This window comes from Anomaloglossus baeobatrachus, chromosome 1 (genome assembly GCF_048569485.1).
Source record: "Anomaloglossus baeobatrachus isolate aAnoBae1 chromosome 1, aAnoBae1.hap1, whole genome shotgun sequence".
NCBI lineage: Eukaryota > Metazoa > Chordata > Amphibia > Anura > Aromobatidae > Anomaloglossus > Anomaloglossus baeobatrachus.
In genome coordinates, this window is record NC_134353.1 from 570,838,016 (window position 1) to 570,855,347 (window position 17,332).

At 41.0% G+C, this 17,332-nt stretch overlaps 1 protein-coding gene across 1 annotated transcript in view; it reads right to left on the reverse strand.

The window, feature by feature from the left end:
* KDM4C (lysine demethylase 4C) overlaps positions 1-17,332 on the reverse strand; it is a 480,711-nt gene that overhangs the window by 134,005 nt on the left and 329,374 nt on the right. The window contains exons 13-15 of the mRNA XM_075317453.1: positions 9,459-9,634; positions 4,345-4,558; positions 3,207-3,283 (exon numbers count right to left, since the gene is read on the reverse strand). Of these exons, the coding sequence (XP_075173568.1) occupies positions 3,207-3,283; positions 4,345-4,558; positions 9,459-9,634 (467 nt within the window). The remainder of the gene's footprint in view (positions 1-3,206; positions 3,284-4,344; positions 4,559-9,458; positions 9,635-17,332) is intronic.

Genomic DNA, 17,332 nt, shown 5'->3' on the forward strand with positions numbered 1-17,332 from the left:
TGTTGGCGATATAGGAATAAAACATATGTCCAATTTTACTTGCAGTACAGACTGGCTAACTACGCTACATTTTTTCCAATCTGAGGAGATCTCCTGGCCAACACCATTAAAAGTCCTCCATGAGGGTCCTACTCTCAGTACTAAGGTGTGAGAGTGCATAATGTACGATATCCGGATCCCTCTAGTGTTTATGCCAGATACACTGACAGCATGGTGTTACATTAATTTGGTGGTGGAACTAGTGTTACGGCCCTTTCTCCCAAGAGCTCTTTTTCGACACTACAAATCCAGACCATATATCGCTGATGCTGATGCTACTGTGAGTAGTCTGCATGGTCCAAATGTGCTATGGCCTGCAGAGACTCCAATCAAGCACATTTGGGATGTCAATTATTGGAAATTACAATGGGAGCTGCCAGCAGTGGATCTTGAAGGTTTAAAAACCAAAGTGCATCCAGTGTGGCAGAACAATCAGAGAGAAACATTAATAACCTCATTAGTAGCACACCAAAGTGTAAGTGCCCGTATTTCTGAATGTGGCTCTCATACTCGTTAATGAATAGTCAAAACTGCTTTTGAATCCTTTTGCATTGGGGAGGATGCAAAAAAAAATAAAAATAACACATTATCCACCATTTACTCTCTTCTTATGCACATTGTAATAAACTCCCTCCACAATTTCTTATTCAATAAGGAAAATTATATTAGCAAGCTTTCAGAGCATCAAGGCTCCTTCTTCAGGCTGAATTTTCTACCCAACGCACGATGTGTACTCCCGGGTCTAATTTATCCTGCAGGTACTGCACAATATCTTTTATCTACCGTAGGACCTTTGTATGCTCATTTTTTCTTATTTGACAATTCATTGGGTCTATTATTGATTTGGTAATCAGTCATTCTATTTACTTTGGTGTGTGGTAGTCCTTTAGGCTATATTTGCTATCCCTTGTAGTCTCCATCTAGGCATATATCCTCTGATCTGTATATCTGCCTAGTAATATATTAATGTTTCTCCATTATTTGCACATATTTGTGTATTTGGATTGCCTGTATGTACCTTTTTAACCCAGGTATTCTTTGCTATATCCGTCATACTTTGTCACCACTTATCCTCTTCTTTTTGGTTTAATAAAAATTAATTTCATATTTGGACTCTTGATCGTTTTTCCTTCTTTTTTCTCTTAATAGATAGGATAAAGCCTGAGATTTTTGGATGGCAATCCAATGATCATGGAAATTTAGTGAAGGTTAATATCAGTTGCTTTATTCGGGCTCTTTTGGTTTCTTACGGCATTAGCTCTTTCTCAACTCCTCCACCCCTTTCTTTTCATCATTCTTCTACTTTTCTACTCTTCCCACTTCTTTTTCTCTTTCATGCTTCTCCTGTTTTTCCTACTCTCTTTTTTTTCTCCTTTCTCCCTCTATTAGTGTTCATCATAATAAAAGTGGAAGACCTGCTGCTGGCTGGGAGGATGTCCCTCCCAATGTGACAAGTCCCCATTTAATTGCCTTCTCTGCTTACCTTGAGTAATGATTTTACATCAATTATTGTTTGTAATGCTCCTAAAGGGGTATAATCAAACTTGGATTAATCATGATTGTATTTTACGTCTCATTCTACTGCTATATTGGATGGTATTGTCCATCCGGCCAGTTGTGTTTTTAGTATAAAAAAAATCCAGCGGATAAGGCAGAAGAGAGGCTGCTCAGAAAACACTCCCAATGTGCTTGGACTCTTCTAACTGTGCGAGGCGCAGTTTTGTTCTTGTTTCAACCATGTTTTCTCTAAAACGTCAAAGACCGCATGAAACGGATGACAGGTACCCCTTTAAATGATTACATTATAATGTATTGAAAACACTAATATAATGCATTAGAAAAATACGGCTTATGGCTAATGGGCTTGTCTTGAAGATAGCTTTGGCGAGATTGAAAAATCAGAATTAGAACCCCCCACAGATTACGAGTAGTCTTTTCAGATGAAAAATATGGGGTGTTGTATTGAGACAGGATTGTGAGAAAAGCATTAGAGAATTGCTTTCCCAGATACCAGCTGTAACATTAACGCGGGCGTCACACGAGACGATATATCGTGCGATGTGTCATCGGGGTCACGGTTTTCGTGACGCACATCCGGCATCGTTCACGACGTCTCGTGTGACACCTACGTGCGACTCCAAATCGGTTATAAATCGTGGATCGTGTACTCGTCGCTCATTTTTAAAAAATTGTTTAATCTTATTTGCGCAGGTTGTTCATCGTTCCCCGGGGCAGCACACGTTGCTCCGTGTGACACCCCGGGAACGATGAACACCGCTTACCTGTGTCCCGCGGCACCCACCGGCTATGAGGAAGGAAGGAGGTGGGCGAGATGTTTACGTCACGCTCAGCTCCGCCCCTCCGCTTCTATTGGCCGGCGGCTGTGTGACGTCGCTGTGACGCCGAACGTCCCTCCCCCTTCAGGAAGAGTATGTTCGCCGCCGACAGCGAGGTCGCTCAGCAGGTAAGTACGTGTGACGGCGGTTTAATGACTTTGTGCGAAACGGGCAGCGATTTGCCCGTTACGCACAAACGACGGGGGCGGGTACGATCGCTCGTGCAATCGCACGATAGATCGTACCGTGTGAAGCCCGCATTAGGCTCTGTTCACATGTGCAATTCTGTTATATTTGAGGGGAAAATTAGCCAAGCATTTAGCACCATTTTTCCTGTCAACACAACAACAGAAACACAACAGAACCAAATCAACTTTGTGTTCTATGATATATATAGAACCTGGCCCTTTGTCAAAGTTTCCATTATACATGGTTACCAAAATGTAGATGGCAAAAGCGCCATAGAAAATTGATTAAATTGTACAACAATTTTCTTATTTACCATTTTTATTGGTTTACATTGGCTCCAAAGCTTGTTTTCATTTTGACCAAGAAATAAAAAAATAATAAAAAAAAATATCAGAAAATGAATAATAAACACATAAACCCATCTCAGAAGCATAGTCATTGTAGGTTAACCATCTTCAAATAGTTTCATCTAAAGTTGGGACTAGAATGTTAACGATTTAAATGATAATTTGGCGGTGAGAAGAGGCAGAAAATTCCTCTTAGTACACCCGCAGGTTTGTAGTCAGTAGCTAGCTGTTGAATATCACTTGTTTCATGCTATTCTGTCATGCTTAGAGACTAAAAATAAATGATGCAACTTACTGCTGTCCAAACTCCAATTCTACATCGAGAACACATCCATCCATCATGAATTTCATGGGAAGGAACACCATAACAACCTGTAATGAGAGAACTCAGTTAATTAATGAATGCTGCCCCTTCTGGTCTCTGAATCTTCAAGAAACGCAGCGGTGTATGGAGCAAGAACACGGCAGGATTAAAGGGAAAATAACCACGACGGAATGTCCTTGACATTTGAGACAAATATCAGGCATTTTAGTTTCTTAAAAGGTTTTCCCCTAAGAGATAGGAGACTAACAGGAATAATAGGAAACAAGAATCTATATGTTGCACAATTTTAGAGTGGAATTGTTAATTAGATCATAGTAAGCTAGTATGTATACCTCTCTGAAGATAAGGCTATGGCTCCAAACATTAAAACGATAAAAAAATATGCTCCTTATGATTATGTAAAGTATGCTTACCTTGCAGTAAAAAGAGAAACTCCAAAGAACTGGGAAGTGTTAAAAAGGGTGGATCACTAGATAGAAAATATAGCCAGTGAGGAGATCAGCTGATTAACCTCTGGCCTGGCCCCCAGGGGGCAAACAGTTAGGGTATGTGCCCACAATCAGGACTCGCTGCGTTCTGGATGCAACGGGTCCTGACCGGCGGGGCCGCATGTCTCCTCCGCAGGAGACCGCAGCTGCTTGTACCCACGATCAGGGTTTAGTGCACTGCGGTGTCTCACTTGTGTTCTCCCTATGGAGGAAGTATGCGATTCCGCAGCAAACAATTGATATGTTGCGGTCTAGAAAGACGCACCGCAGGTCAGTGTTTGCTGGGGAAATAAGAAGCATAGTGAGCACGCGATTTCTAGAAATCCATCCACTATGCTTGTACTGTACAACGCAGCGTTTTGGACGCAGCTGAGGCATGCTGCGTCCAAAACGCTGCAAATACTGATCATGGGCACGCACCCTTAGTTTTGGCAGAAAAAGCCATAGCCAGCCAGGCAAATTTAGTTTAAATAGCAGCCATTGAGATGTAATAGTCTTCATGTAATATGAAGAAAGGCTTGAGCCTGTATAGAGGGTAATGGAGCATATTTCTGAAAAGGAAGCCTGCATAAAAGAAGTCACCTTTGGAAGAAATCGGAGACTCTTGGATACCCACTTACTTGCATGAACCTGTACACAGCAATTTGTGCAGGCAATGAGCTGACTTTTTCCATCACCATCAATAAAGGTATTTGTCGGTGCATATTCTGTGTTCTCTTCGCTGTACAGGAAGCACATTTCAGGGATCAGAGGTTTTGATCTGGACTCTAGGGGTGGTACTTCACTTGATACAGTTTCCCAGTAAGATTGCACATCGTCATTATAAGTTTCAGACTGAAAAAGAAATAGAGAGGTTAATGACTTAAAAAATACAAATGCTAGCAAAATGGCAAGTATAAACCATTAGTATGACAGATTTCGGTGCACAGGGGCCGGACTGTACATTGGGTCTTCTCCTCCCTGTTTGTGCTTCCCCAGCCCCTATGCCTACTAAAGATTTCAATTTAATCAATATTACAGCCATGTCTTATTTTTAACCCCTTCACCACCAGGTGATTTTACTTTTTAGTCAGCGCTGTGCATTACCTCACCAGAGCCATCCTCGTACCCGCCCATTATCTCGCGCCTGCGCATTTAGCTCACTGGCGCGAGCGAGGGCAGCTATGTTTTCTGCTCTGGCCGCAATATGACAGAGCGAACTGCGCTTGCGCGAGCCGACCTAACTGCACAGGTGCGAGATTTTAAAATGCAACAAGGATGATGACGGAGGTGTCATCCCGTCAATCAAGGAAGGAGGACGGCGATCAGCTGCAGGAGGGGGGACAGGAGCAAAAAAATGAGCCCGCCCATCTGGCCAACACAGGTAATTAGCATACCTAACGGCCAAGTTTTATAAAGTTATTTTTGGGGTCTGGAAGGGGATTCAGGGCCAAGGTGCACCTTCATAGAATGCAGCCCAGGATCTACAGCAGGTGATTCTTTTAGTTTAATAGGGAAAAATCTGGTGACAGATTCTGTTTAAAGCTGCACTTTTCCAGTCCCTTGTGCTGTACAGAGCAGTGCATCAACATTGCTCTGTAAAGCAGGAATTATGATCTACGAAAACATACACAAACAAAAATATATAAGAACATGTGCAATTGTCACTATAAATACATATTAATTAAAATGCATTATTATAATACAGTGCCTTGTGTGAAGGGAAAGGAAGTTAGGAGTGCATACTGCTGGCATACATATGTAACAATCCACAATACCCACATATTGCTATCTCATAGACAACATCGTATATATAGAAACAACTTGTAGTCCTATACCAAATCGTAAGAACCACTATGATGCTTGTATGTCATAAAATTTACTTTATTGATATATTATTAAAACCAAAAAAGTAACAACAAAGTTATAGCTTGGCGACAAACAAGAGCAGTGGAAATCACAAATGCGTCTCCCCTACACAGGGGGGAGAAGTGGGTACGAGCAAATCAGTTCCATCTGAAACCAGTTATATCAAAATTTTAACAGGATATGTGTCCAAATCCATTTATAAATATGAATATATTTTTAGTACCAACAAGAACAGATCCAAAAAGGGCTGTTATAAAAAAGTATATTATTAATTTTTATCTTTATCCGCTCACCTAGATAAGCCACATATATTGGCTGTGGGAGAATACCAATTTAAAGGCAAAAGTGCTGTATATAGTAAATGTCACTCAACCACAACCTTAGGGTCTCATATAGGTGAGCAGAGAGAACAATAACAAAAACCCTCTCTGTTATCAGCCAATGATCAATTTCATCCGGAATAAAGGCTGTTATAAAGGTATATCTTTACCATTAGTTTCTATCCGCTCACCCAGATAAGCCACATATATTGGCTGCGGGAGAAAAATAATAAGGGCCAAAGTGCTATTACATAGTAAATATCACTCAACCATAACCATAGGGTCTCATATAGGCGGGCAGAAAAAATAATAATGACAACCCTCTCTGTTATCAGCCAATGATCAGTTTCATCCGGAATAAAGGCTATCTTTACTATTAGTATTTATCTGCTCCCCCAGATAGGCCACATATTATTGGCTACGGGAGAAAAACAAATCTAAGGGCCAAAGTGCTATTACATAGTAAGTATCACTCAACCGTAATCATAGGGCCTCATATAGGTGAGCAGAGAAAACAATGACAACCCTCTCTGTTATCAGCCAGTGATCAATTTCATTACTGGTAACAAGAGGCAGTCAATTTCCGTCCTGATATACATATACCTGAGGTTGGTGGCTACGGTCGTATGGTTCCAGCATGTCAGGTCTGTGACTAATCCTTGTACTAATATGTAATTGTATGAATGTAAATCTGATGGCTGAGGGGTTGGTCCCCATGTGCAGGGAGCTAAAATAAAGGACAAATATTATTATATAATCCCGACCTAGGTTGGGTAAAAGAAGTCCTTGCTATATATGTGTACCCAGGACACATGGAGATAATTGTATCTACCCCTTGGCTACAGATTTTGGATTATTATTATAAGGACGGATATTGACTGCCTCTTGTTACCAGTAATGAAATTGATCACTGGCTGATAACAGAGGGTTGTCATTGTTTTCTCTGCTCACCTATATGAGGCCCTATGATTACGGTTGAGTGATACTTACTATGTAATAGCACTTTGGCCCTTAGATTTGTTTTTCTCCCGTAGCCAATAATATGTGGCTTATCTGGGGGAGCAGATAAATACTAATAGTAAAGATAGCCTTTATTCCGGATGAAACTGATCATTGGCTGATAACAGAGAGGGTTGTCATTATTATTTTTTCTGTCCGCCTAAATGAGAGCCTATGGTTATGGTTGAGTGATATTTACTATGTAATAGCACTTTGGCCCTTATTATTTTTCTCCCGCAGCCAATATATGTGGCTTATCTGGGTGAGCGGATAGAAACTAATGGCAAAGATATACCTTTATAACAGCCTTTATTCCGGATGAAATTGATCATTGGCTGATAACAGAGAGGGTTTTTGTTATTGTTCTCTCTGCTCACCTATATGAGACCCTAAGGCTGTGGTTGAGTGACATTTACTATATACAGCACTTTTGCCTTTAAATTGGTATTCTCCCACAGCCAATATATGTGGCTTATCTAGGTGAGCGGATAAAGATAAAAATTAATAATATACTTTTTTATAACAGCCCTTTTTGGATCTGTTCTTGTTGGTACTAAAAATACATTCATATTTATAAATGGATTTGGACACATATCCTGTTAAAATTTTGATATAACTGGTTTCAGATGGAACTGATTTGCTCGTACCCACTTCTCCCCCCTGTGTAGGGGAGACGCATTTGTGATTTCCACTGCTCTTGTTTGTCGCCAAGCTATAACTTTGTTGTTACTTTTTTGGTTTTAATAATATATCAATAAAGTAAATTTTATGACATACAGTTAGGTCCAGAAATATTTGGACAGTGACACAATTTTCGCGAGTTGGGCTCTGCATACCACCACATTGGATTTGAAATGAAACCTCTACAACAGAATTCAAGTGCAGATTGTAACGTTTAATTTGAAGGTTTGAACAAAAATATCTGATAGAAATTGTAGGAATTGTACACATTTCTTTACAAACACTCCACATTTTAGGAGGTCAAAAGTAATTGGACAAATAAACCAAACCCAAACAAAATATTTTTATTTTCAATATTTTGTTGCGAATCCTTTGGAGGCAATCACTGCCTTAAGTCTGGAACCCATGGACATCACCAAACGCTGGGTTTCCTCCTTCTTAATGCTTTGCCTGGCCTTTACAGCCGCAGCCTTCAGGTCTTGCTTGTTTGTGGGTCTTTCCGTCTTAAGTCTGGATTTGAGCAAGTGAAATGCATGCTCAATTGGGTTAAGATCTGATGATTGACTTGGCCATTGCAGAATGTTCCACTTTTTTGCACTCATGAACTCCTGGGTAGCTTTGGCTGTATGCTTGGGGTCATTGTCCATCTGTACTATGAAGCGCCGTCCGATCAACTTTGCGGCATTTGGCTGAATCTGGGCTGAAAGTATATCCCGGTACACTTCAGAATTCATCCGGCTACTCTTGTCTGCTGTTATGTCATCAATAAACACAAGTGACCCAGTGCCATTGAAAGCCATGCATGCCCATGCCATCACGTTGCCTCCACCATGTTTTACAGAGGATGTGGTGTGCCTTGGATCATGTGCCGTTCCCTTTCTTCTCCAAACTTTTTTCTTCCCATCATTCTGGTACAGGTTGATCTTGGTGTCATCTGTCCATAGAATACTTTTCCAGAACTGAGCTGGCTTCATGAGGTGTTTTTCAGCAAATTTAACTCTGGCCTGTCTATTTTTGGAATTGGTGAATGGTTTGCATCTAGATGTGAACCCTTTCTATTTACTTTCATGGAGTCTTCTCTTTACTGTTGACTTAGAGACAGATACACCTACTTCACTGAGAGTGTTCTGGACTTCAGTTGATGTTGTGAACGGGTTCTTCTTCACCAAAGAAAGTATGCGGCGATCATCCACCACTGTTGTCATCCGTGGACGCCCAGGCCTTTTTGAGTTCCCAAGCTCACCAGTCAATTCCTTTTTTCTCAGAATGTACCCGACTGTTGATTTTGCTACTCCAAGCATGTCTGCTATCTCTCTGATGGATTTTTTCTTTTTTTTTCAGCCTCAGGATGTTCTGCTTCACCTCAATTGAGAGTTCCTTAGACCGCATGTTGTCTGGTCACAGCAACAGCTTCCAAATACAAAACCACACACCTGTAATCAACCCCAGACCTTTTAACTACCTCATTGATTACAGGTTAACGAGGGAGACGCCTTCAGAGTTAATTGCAGCCCTTAGAGTCCCTTGTCCAATTACTTTTGGTCCCTTGAAAAAGAGGAGGCTATGCATTACAGAGCTATGATTCCTAAACCCTTTCTCCGATTTGAATGTGAAAACTCTCATATTGCAGCTGGGAGTGTGCACTTTCAGCCCATATTATATATATAATTGTATTTCTGAACATGTTTTTGTAAACAGCTAAAATAACAAAACTTATGTCACTGTCCAAATATTTCTGGACCTAACTGTACAAGCATCATAGTGGTTCTTACGATTTGGTATAGGACTACAAGTGGTTTCTTGGCATATATATGTGCATTTACATCAAATTTACATCCAAATGACAGGCACATTTTAAACAACGGCATTCATAAAATGTAACTTACCTTGAAGTAAGGCAAAAAAAGACTGCAGATAGCGCAATATGGCTTCAGCTTGGAGAATGACTCATTGTACTCCCTTTCAGCCGCAAAGCTATGTACCTTGGACTGCCAGAGGTGAAGAAGAGGCTTTGCCCAAGGCTCAATCTCTGCAGTTGTTTCACCAGGACACTCTTGAAATTCTGTGGCCAAAATAAAAAACGTTGGTTGATTAATAACAGAGATAATAGAGATACAGTTCTTTCAAAATAATAGCACTTAGGACTTATTGAGATTGTGAGCCCCATTGAAAATAGGTACTGGTGTAACTAATCACAATCATGGTACAATACTGTGAAAAATGTGCAGCTAGCCACAGTAAATAAAAAGAAAATTATATATATATATATATATATATATATATATATATATATATATATATATATATTTATTATATACACATACATATAGTAAATTATGGGGCTATTTTCCAGAATTTTCCCATGGACCACAATCCTACCAACAGAGAGGGCATGCACACGACTGCCAAGGCGGCTCAAAATCGTGTAGCCCTGTTCCCCATATTATTTACTAGTTATCACACAGATCTACAAATAACTTTACCACTGCTCATAGTAACTTGCTGAAAGGCTCTCATCTAACAGTTCATCATTATGAAGAGCGGAGAGCTGCCCAAAATACTTATGATGATATAATAAAAGGTGATGGGAGAGATGAAAGAAGAAAAAATCAGAAGTTACACACTATAGATCAAGGTCTGAGAAGGTATTTTATTGTAATTTCAGAAGATGAGACTAGTGGAATGGGATTTGTGTCCTGATGTGAGATTTTACTTGGTAGAACATTTTTTTTTGCCCTGATACAAGTATGATATACACCATCCATAATTTTATGCATCACAAAAAATATTTAACACTATAATGGCGTGTCATAATCTAGTAATATGTTTATGAAATAAAGGGAACAACTCAATTGATATTTTTCAAGAATTACGTAGTATAAAATAAAAGAATAAAAAAATTATTTTAGTTTTTTTTATTTTGGGGGCAGTGCTCATGAAGGAGATGCAGTTAACGGCATATAGATATTTATGGTACAGTCTTTTCAGCTCTCTCTGGCATGGAGGGGGAGGAAGTGAGCTGTGACATCACCTATTTGTGAATGGTGTGATCTTTTGTGATCTATATAAAAGTGATACAGTTCATGGTAATCTGATAGAGAAAAAAAATGTAAATCACATTACTAAAAATATATAGAAAATGTTTAACTTAAAAACTTGATCTAACAATAGCTTATTTTATGATGTTTACCTTTGCGAACCATTGTACACTATATATTGATGAGATTTTTTCTTTACAATGGTAAATCATTGTACATATATTTTGTATAGTACAAAACTGTATTAGGGCTCATGCGCACACTGCGTCCTGACCAGTGCAGAAAAAAAGCGCACCCTCTGCAGACTTGACACTGTGTTTTGACAAAAAGAATGCATCCAAAACTCATGTATTTTGAATGCACTTTGCATGCATTTTACATGCGTTTTGGATGCATTTTTGTCAGTGCGGTTCCCCGATAATTCAGCTCTGCTACATGCCCGCTGACAGCAGATACAGACAGAGCCGCGCGATGAGAATGAACTCGGATGAACTTCACCCGACTTCATTGTCATCGCGCAGCTCTGTGTGTGTGTCGCGTCCTGATTAGCGGTCACCCGTGAAGGACTCACCTGTGACCGTAAATCCCGACTGCCTGAAGTGAGCAGCACGATCAGCGGTGCCGTCACTCAGGTTACCTGCGGCTACAGCTGGAGTCTTCCACCTGAGAGCGGTGGCCGCGGGTAACCTGAGTGACATCATCGCTGATCGCGCGGCTCACTTCAGTTGCTGCGTGGAGCTGACAGAGACCGGTCGTGGTCTGTGGCCGCTCGCTATCAGCTTCATGTAGCAGAGCTGAAAGCGTCGTGGGACCTCATGTAGATTACGTTGGACCTGGAGGGGTATTTGGGGATTAATAAAGTGGTGAAAGAGGCTGTTTTTTTGTCTTTCATTACAAATAAAGGATTTTTTGGATGTGTGTGCTTATTTTCTTTAACTTACAGGTTAATCATGGAAGGTATCTCGGGGAGACGTCTGCCATGATTAACCTAGAACTTAGTGGCAGCTATGGGCTGCTGCCATTAACTCCTTATTACCCCATTTGCCACTGCACCAGGTCAATTCGGGATGAGCTGGGTAGAGTCCCAGGACTGCCGCATCTAATGGATACGGCACTTCCGGGTGGCTGCTGGCTGATATTGTTAGGCTGGGGGGCTCCCCATAATGTAGAGCTCCCCATCCTGAGAATACCAGCCTTCAGCCGTGTGGCTTTACCCTGGCTGATATCAAAATTGGGGGGGGGACCTCACGTTGTATTTTTTTAATTATTTATTTATTTTACTGCACGATATAGACACGCCCACCGGCGGCTGTGATTGGTTGCAGTGAGACAGTTGCCACTGAGTATGGGGGCGTGTGTCTGGAACCAATTAGAGACACCGGTGGGCGGGGAAAGCAGGGAATACGAGATGGAATAATGAGTGGTCGGCATTTTCAAAAGAGAAGCCGCCACAGTGTGAACGCCGTGCAACGCCACACCGGTGATCGGTGAGTATGAGAGAGGGGGTGGGAGGGAGAGACCGACATCAACAGAGAGAGAGACCGAAAGGCCTGCGTTTGTTATGACAAATAAACATGCAGATCACAAGAAAAATGAAGTGCAAACGCACTGCTTAGCATTTTGGTAGAGTTTTTCAACAACTCATTGATTTCAATGGGTGTAGAACGCTGCCAAAACGCACAAAAGAATTGACCTGCTGCTTTTTTAAACGCAGAGATTCTGTCAAATTTTTTACTTTCAAGACGCTGCGTTCAAAAAAGCATTGTGCGCACGGATTTTGCATGATTCTCATAGACTTTGCTGGGGAAGCAGAACACATGCATTTTGACAATGTGATGCTGCAGTTTAAAACTCTGCGAAAACGCAAAAAAAAGCAAAGTGCGCACCAGCCCTTAATGTGTATTCATAAATGGGCCACACTGCGCTCCTGGCCACCTTCACTTCAATGGAGCTATGCTGCACTTCCCTGCACAGAAAGATGGCTGGGGCTAAACATTGGTGGGGAAGCAGCGCTAAATTAGTGTGGCAGCTTTTTTATCCTCAGAATTAGGCTTTGCTATACAAGATAGAAACTATGCTTTAACTTCTTAGCGCAAAATAAAGACACTATGTCATTGCTGGGGTGCCCAAGTGTGGAAGTGACTTGGGAGCAGAGCACCCCCCAAATGCAGTATATATTACATAGCTGGCATCTGTATCTAGAAGCAGCAATTGCAACTGAGCTCCGAATGCTGCTGTTAGCCATTTAAATGCTGCTGTCAATTTCTGACACTGGCGTTTAATCGATGTTGTTGCAGGTGTGAACACCCATCTGTCCCACACAATGTGATCGCAGGGACCCAATAGGTTACCATGGCAGCTGGAGATCTGCTGAAGGCCCACAATGCAGCCATCTTTGTATTCCTGTATAACTACCTCCGGCTGAGCGTCACAGGAGATCGAGATTTTCACTATACACTTAAGTGCTGTCGTACCGCGATATGTACTGTAAGTGATCGAACATTTAAGTTCAAATGTCTTAGGGTGTCTAAAACATAAAAGCAGAAAAGTTCAAAAAAAATTTTTAAAACAAAAAAAAGCTATAACCACATCTCTATTTTACCCAAATTAAAAATAAAAAAATATTAACAATTTTGGACATCAAAATATAAACATGGTGAAACGGTAAAATCCATAACGAAAAAAAAAATTGTGTTTCTTCAGTCAATTTGCTTCCCTTAAGAAAATATATTTAAAAAAAAAAAAAAAGAACGGTCAAAGCATCACAAGGAGCCTAAATTGGTATTGATAAAACAGCTCGCCATTAAATAAAAACAAACAAAAACAAACCCTTACACCACTTTATTGTTGAAAAAATAAACTTAAGAGTTTTGGAAACTGCCAACAAGAAAACATCTTTACAACTTTGGTATCACAGTTATTCTACAGAGCATGAGAATCATGGTTTTTCGTGACTTTTACCACAGAGTGAAGGCGGTAAATCAAACACCCTCCCACTTCAATCCACCCACAACTCCCCTCGCCAAAAAAACTAAAATGGCATCATTACAACTTTTTCACTATTCTATCCTACTTGGAAAATACTCCCTTTCTTCCAATACATTGTGTGGTAATTTGTATGACGTTCTTCCAAACTACAGCTCCTCTCGCAAAACAAGCCCTCGTACAGCTTTGAAAAATAAAAAAGCAATGCCTCTTGGTAAAAGGGGAAAAAAAAATCCCCACAACTTAATTCTGGGAAAATGAGTTAGTGCCGGTTAAGGACGCTTTACACGCAACGACATCGGCAACTGTGGAGGTGGCACTGAGCTATAGCTTGTTTGTTCAAACGTAATAAGAATATCTGTGTATATAACTAAATCAAAATGTAGATGTAGATGCAAAATTATCTGTCTGTCTGTGTAGCAATTGCACAGACCCGTAGTATAATTCAAAGTTGTATAATCATGAAGGAGTTAACTAAAGATGATAAAGCCAGAATGTGAAGCTATAAACTCTTATCAGTAATGTTCACACAAAAGGAATGTACGGGAGGGCAGGAGGGATGAGAGAAATTGGGGAGTGAACACACTCCTTCGTTAGTTTCAAGGTTATTTACGCTTACTTACTGTATAATTGGATCTATCGTAATATACGAGCCAGTTGGTGATGCTGGCTGAAAAGAGAGCATGTCTGTGTTCTTTGTCTTATATACATTGATATATATCGGCACTGGTATACAGCATTAATGGGGCACCGTCTCTGGATCCTAAATGAAGACTCCATTAGCAGTCTTGACCCAAAATTCCTCCCTTGACAGTTTGGCGCACCAACGTGGAGCTCCTTCAAGGACGCATACCGACCTGGAGATACCGATGGTTTGGACGTCGCGGACTGAGATCTCCCTCTCCTCCAAACAGGCTGATCACCTCCGACCCCACGGGTAAGTGTTACATACTGTGTATTCACTACCGTTGTGGTTGGTTTTGGAGAGGAGGGAGTGACGGGCTGTGTGTCCATATCGGTGTTAAAAGGTACCTGATTGTGACTCAGGGGTGTTGCCCGCTGGAGTTCAGAGCACGATCCCAGCCCTGAGGTGTGGATCGAGTGTCACAAGGGATCCAGAGGACGGTTGTTAGGGCAGGAAAGATGGTGGTGGCTGGATATAGCTAGTTAGACTGACCCGGTCTGTAATTAAAGACGCGGGGGGGTTCCCGTGGCTGAAGATAGGGATTAGGACATTAATTTTGATACAGTTGACCAAGTCCGGAGGGAATACCTTTTGTACCCCTCCTCCATATCACGAGATACCCTTATTAGGGGGTTCCCGTGGCTGAAGATAGGGATTAGGACATTAATTTTGGTGCAGCTGATCAAGTCCGGAGGGAATACATTTTGTACCCCTCCTCCATATCACGGGATACCCTTATTACTATATAGCTGAGGAGTTGCCAGCTAGTATAGAGGTGTAGCCTTAGGTGCCGGCCGGACTCTAACGTACACCGCATAGTCATATTAGTGTAATCCAGACACCACCAACATAGCAAAACTGTTCAGACAGAGGAGACAGAAAGTTGAGAGGCCTGAAGGTTCACAGAATGTGTTAGAGCTAGTTGCAGAGAGAGAAGGGAAGAAAGCTGTACGCCATGCCTTGGAGATGTTTAAAATGTTAGAATTACCAAAAGGAGGTCGGCTACAACCGTCACTATGGGCAACAGCATTGAAAGCAAAAAAGGGCAAGTTAAAAGATAGGAGATTGTTGAATGATGCAGAATTGTTTGGCAGAATATCGCAGGCATTGCTATCAGAAAGATATATTGAGGTTGAAGATGAAGATGAGCAAGGAGATGTTGTGTTTTACTATATGTTACCCGAGTCTGAGGACAGATCTGAGGGTCCTCCGATAGGTTGTTTTGTTGCTGCCCCACAACCTGATCCCCATTCTATTCCCCGTCCCGGAGATATTCACAGATGCTGCAGTCACTAGACAGCATCCCTTAACCCTTTCCACACCCATACCCCTTTTCCCTCCCATACCTGCAATGCCGTCTCTCCCCTCACCGGCCAGTCTGCCGTCACACTCCCCAATTACCAATCCCCTCCCCTTGGATCCCTCTTTTTCCCTTAGGACACATAGTGAGCCTTACCCCGAATCTGACGAGGAACAGCCCTCATTTAAATATGTCCCTTTCAACCCCACCCAGTCAGCGGCATTAATCTCCTGCCTGCCAGATCCCAGCATTAACCCTATGCGATTTTATAGGAAGATGCTACAGGTCCATCAGTTATACTCAGCTGCCCGGAAGGACCTTGTTAATCTCACCAAAGTAAAAGCAGGAGACAGTTTTTGGCCCTTGTGTATACAACCGCGCCGGTGCAGCCCCCACCACAGCCCATGCCCCGACAGGGCCCAAACCCCATATACGTAGCTCCCAATCAACAAAACTAGCAGAGCCAGCAACAGAATTGTTGGCGTTGGGGTCAGCCCGGTCACTATCAAAGAAAGTGTCACACCCACAAATCTCAGTGTTTGGCCAGGTACCCTCAAAACCGTAACCAAAACTTGCAACACATAAATTTACAATACAGGTGTTCCCTGTAGATTCAGTAATGATCTACCTGAAGCCTGGTGTGCCTTTTCCCAGAGTATCATAGTATCCCTTTAAATCAGTCCCAGGAGATTTCCCAAGATACTGCCCACAGTCCGGCTGCACCCAGGAGTCTGCCCCAACCTTCCCTAATGACACAGGGGGAGCCCCAGACTGCTTGTTTTTGTTGCAGTGATTTCCAATCCCAAGCTACCCGCTTTAATGATGTTCTCCATTCCACTCCATCAATCTTAAGGTTTCTATAATATATGTTTCTGTAGTACTTTTGTTTCTGCTGGCTGATACGGTACAGAAATATATTTTATATATTTCTATAGTGAAAGTTCTGCCCATGTTTTTTTTTTTTTCTTGTATCTGTTTTGTCCACCAGCTGTTCTAATATCGCGCATCCTGAAGGAGACAGGGGGACATAAGTCAGCGCAGGGATGTGTGGGAGTATTATCAGTAAGCTGCTGCTAATCACAAGTTGTAGAGAGCAGAGGAAAAAAAAAAAAAAAAAAATAAGGAAGTAGAACAAGTTGTAAAAAAAAAAAAAAAAGTAGTTTTAGCAGATTTACAAAGCAGTTTCTGTCTTATGTACTAACAAGTGCTTTTTCCGGCTGGTGGAGTGGATTTTGTTTAATCCTTAAAGTTCAAAATTTCATAGGAGATTATCAATAGTATTCTGCTGCTATTTAAATAATTGAATTAATTTTGCAGGGAAAAGTATATTTTTTAAAATATACAAATTAGGTTTTTTTTGTTTTTATGGTTATGTTTTTGTTTTCTATTATTTTTGCATACAAAATGCCAATATTGATTACTTTCCTTTTCTTTTGTAGATACAGAATATCTATGAACCCTGTTGTAAGGTTTCAAAATTTCCCAGTAGAGTATAAGTTATATTTATTTATTAGTTAATCATATTGTTTACTGTTATAGACCTATATATTTTGCCACAGTAGTATATAAAAAGGGAGGAAGTAGATATCTATTGCATTTTTCCAGCAGCAGATATATTGGATAGGCTTTAAAGCAGGCTTTAAAGTTGGCCTTTCTTTTGCAACAGTTATGTCATGTTTATTGGATTATTATGAATATAAGAATATATGTCTGTTATAGGAATGATCTAATCTATATTTCTTTTAGTTTTTG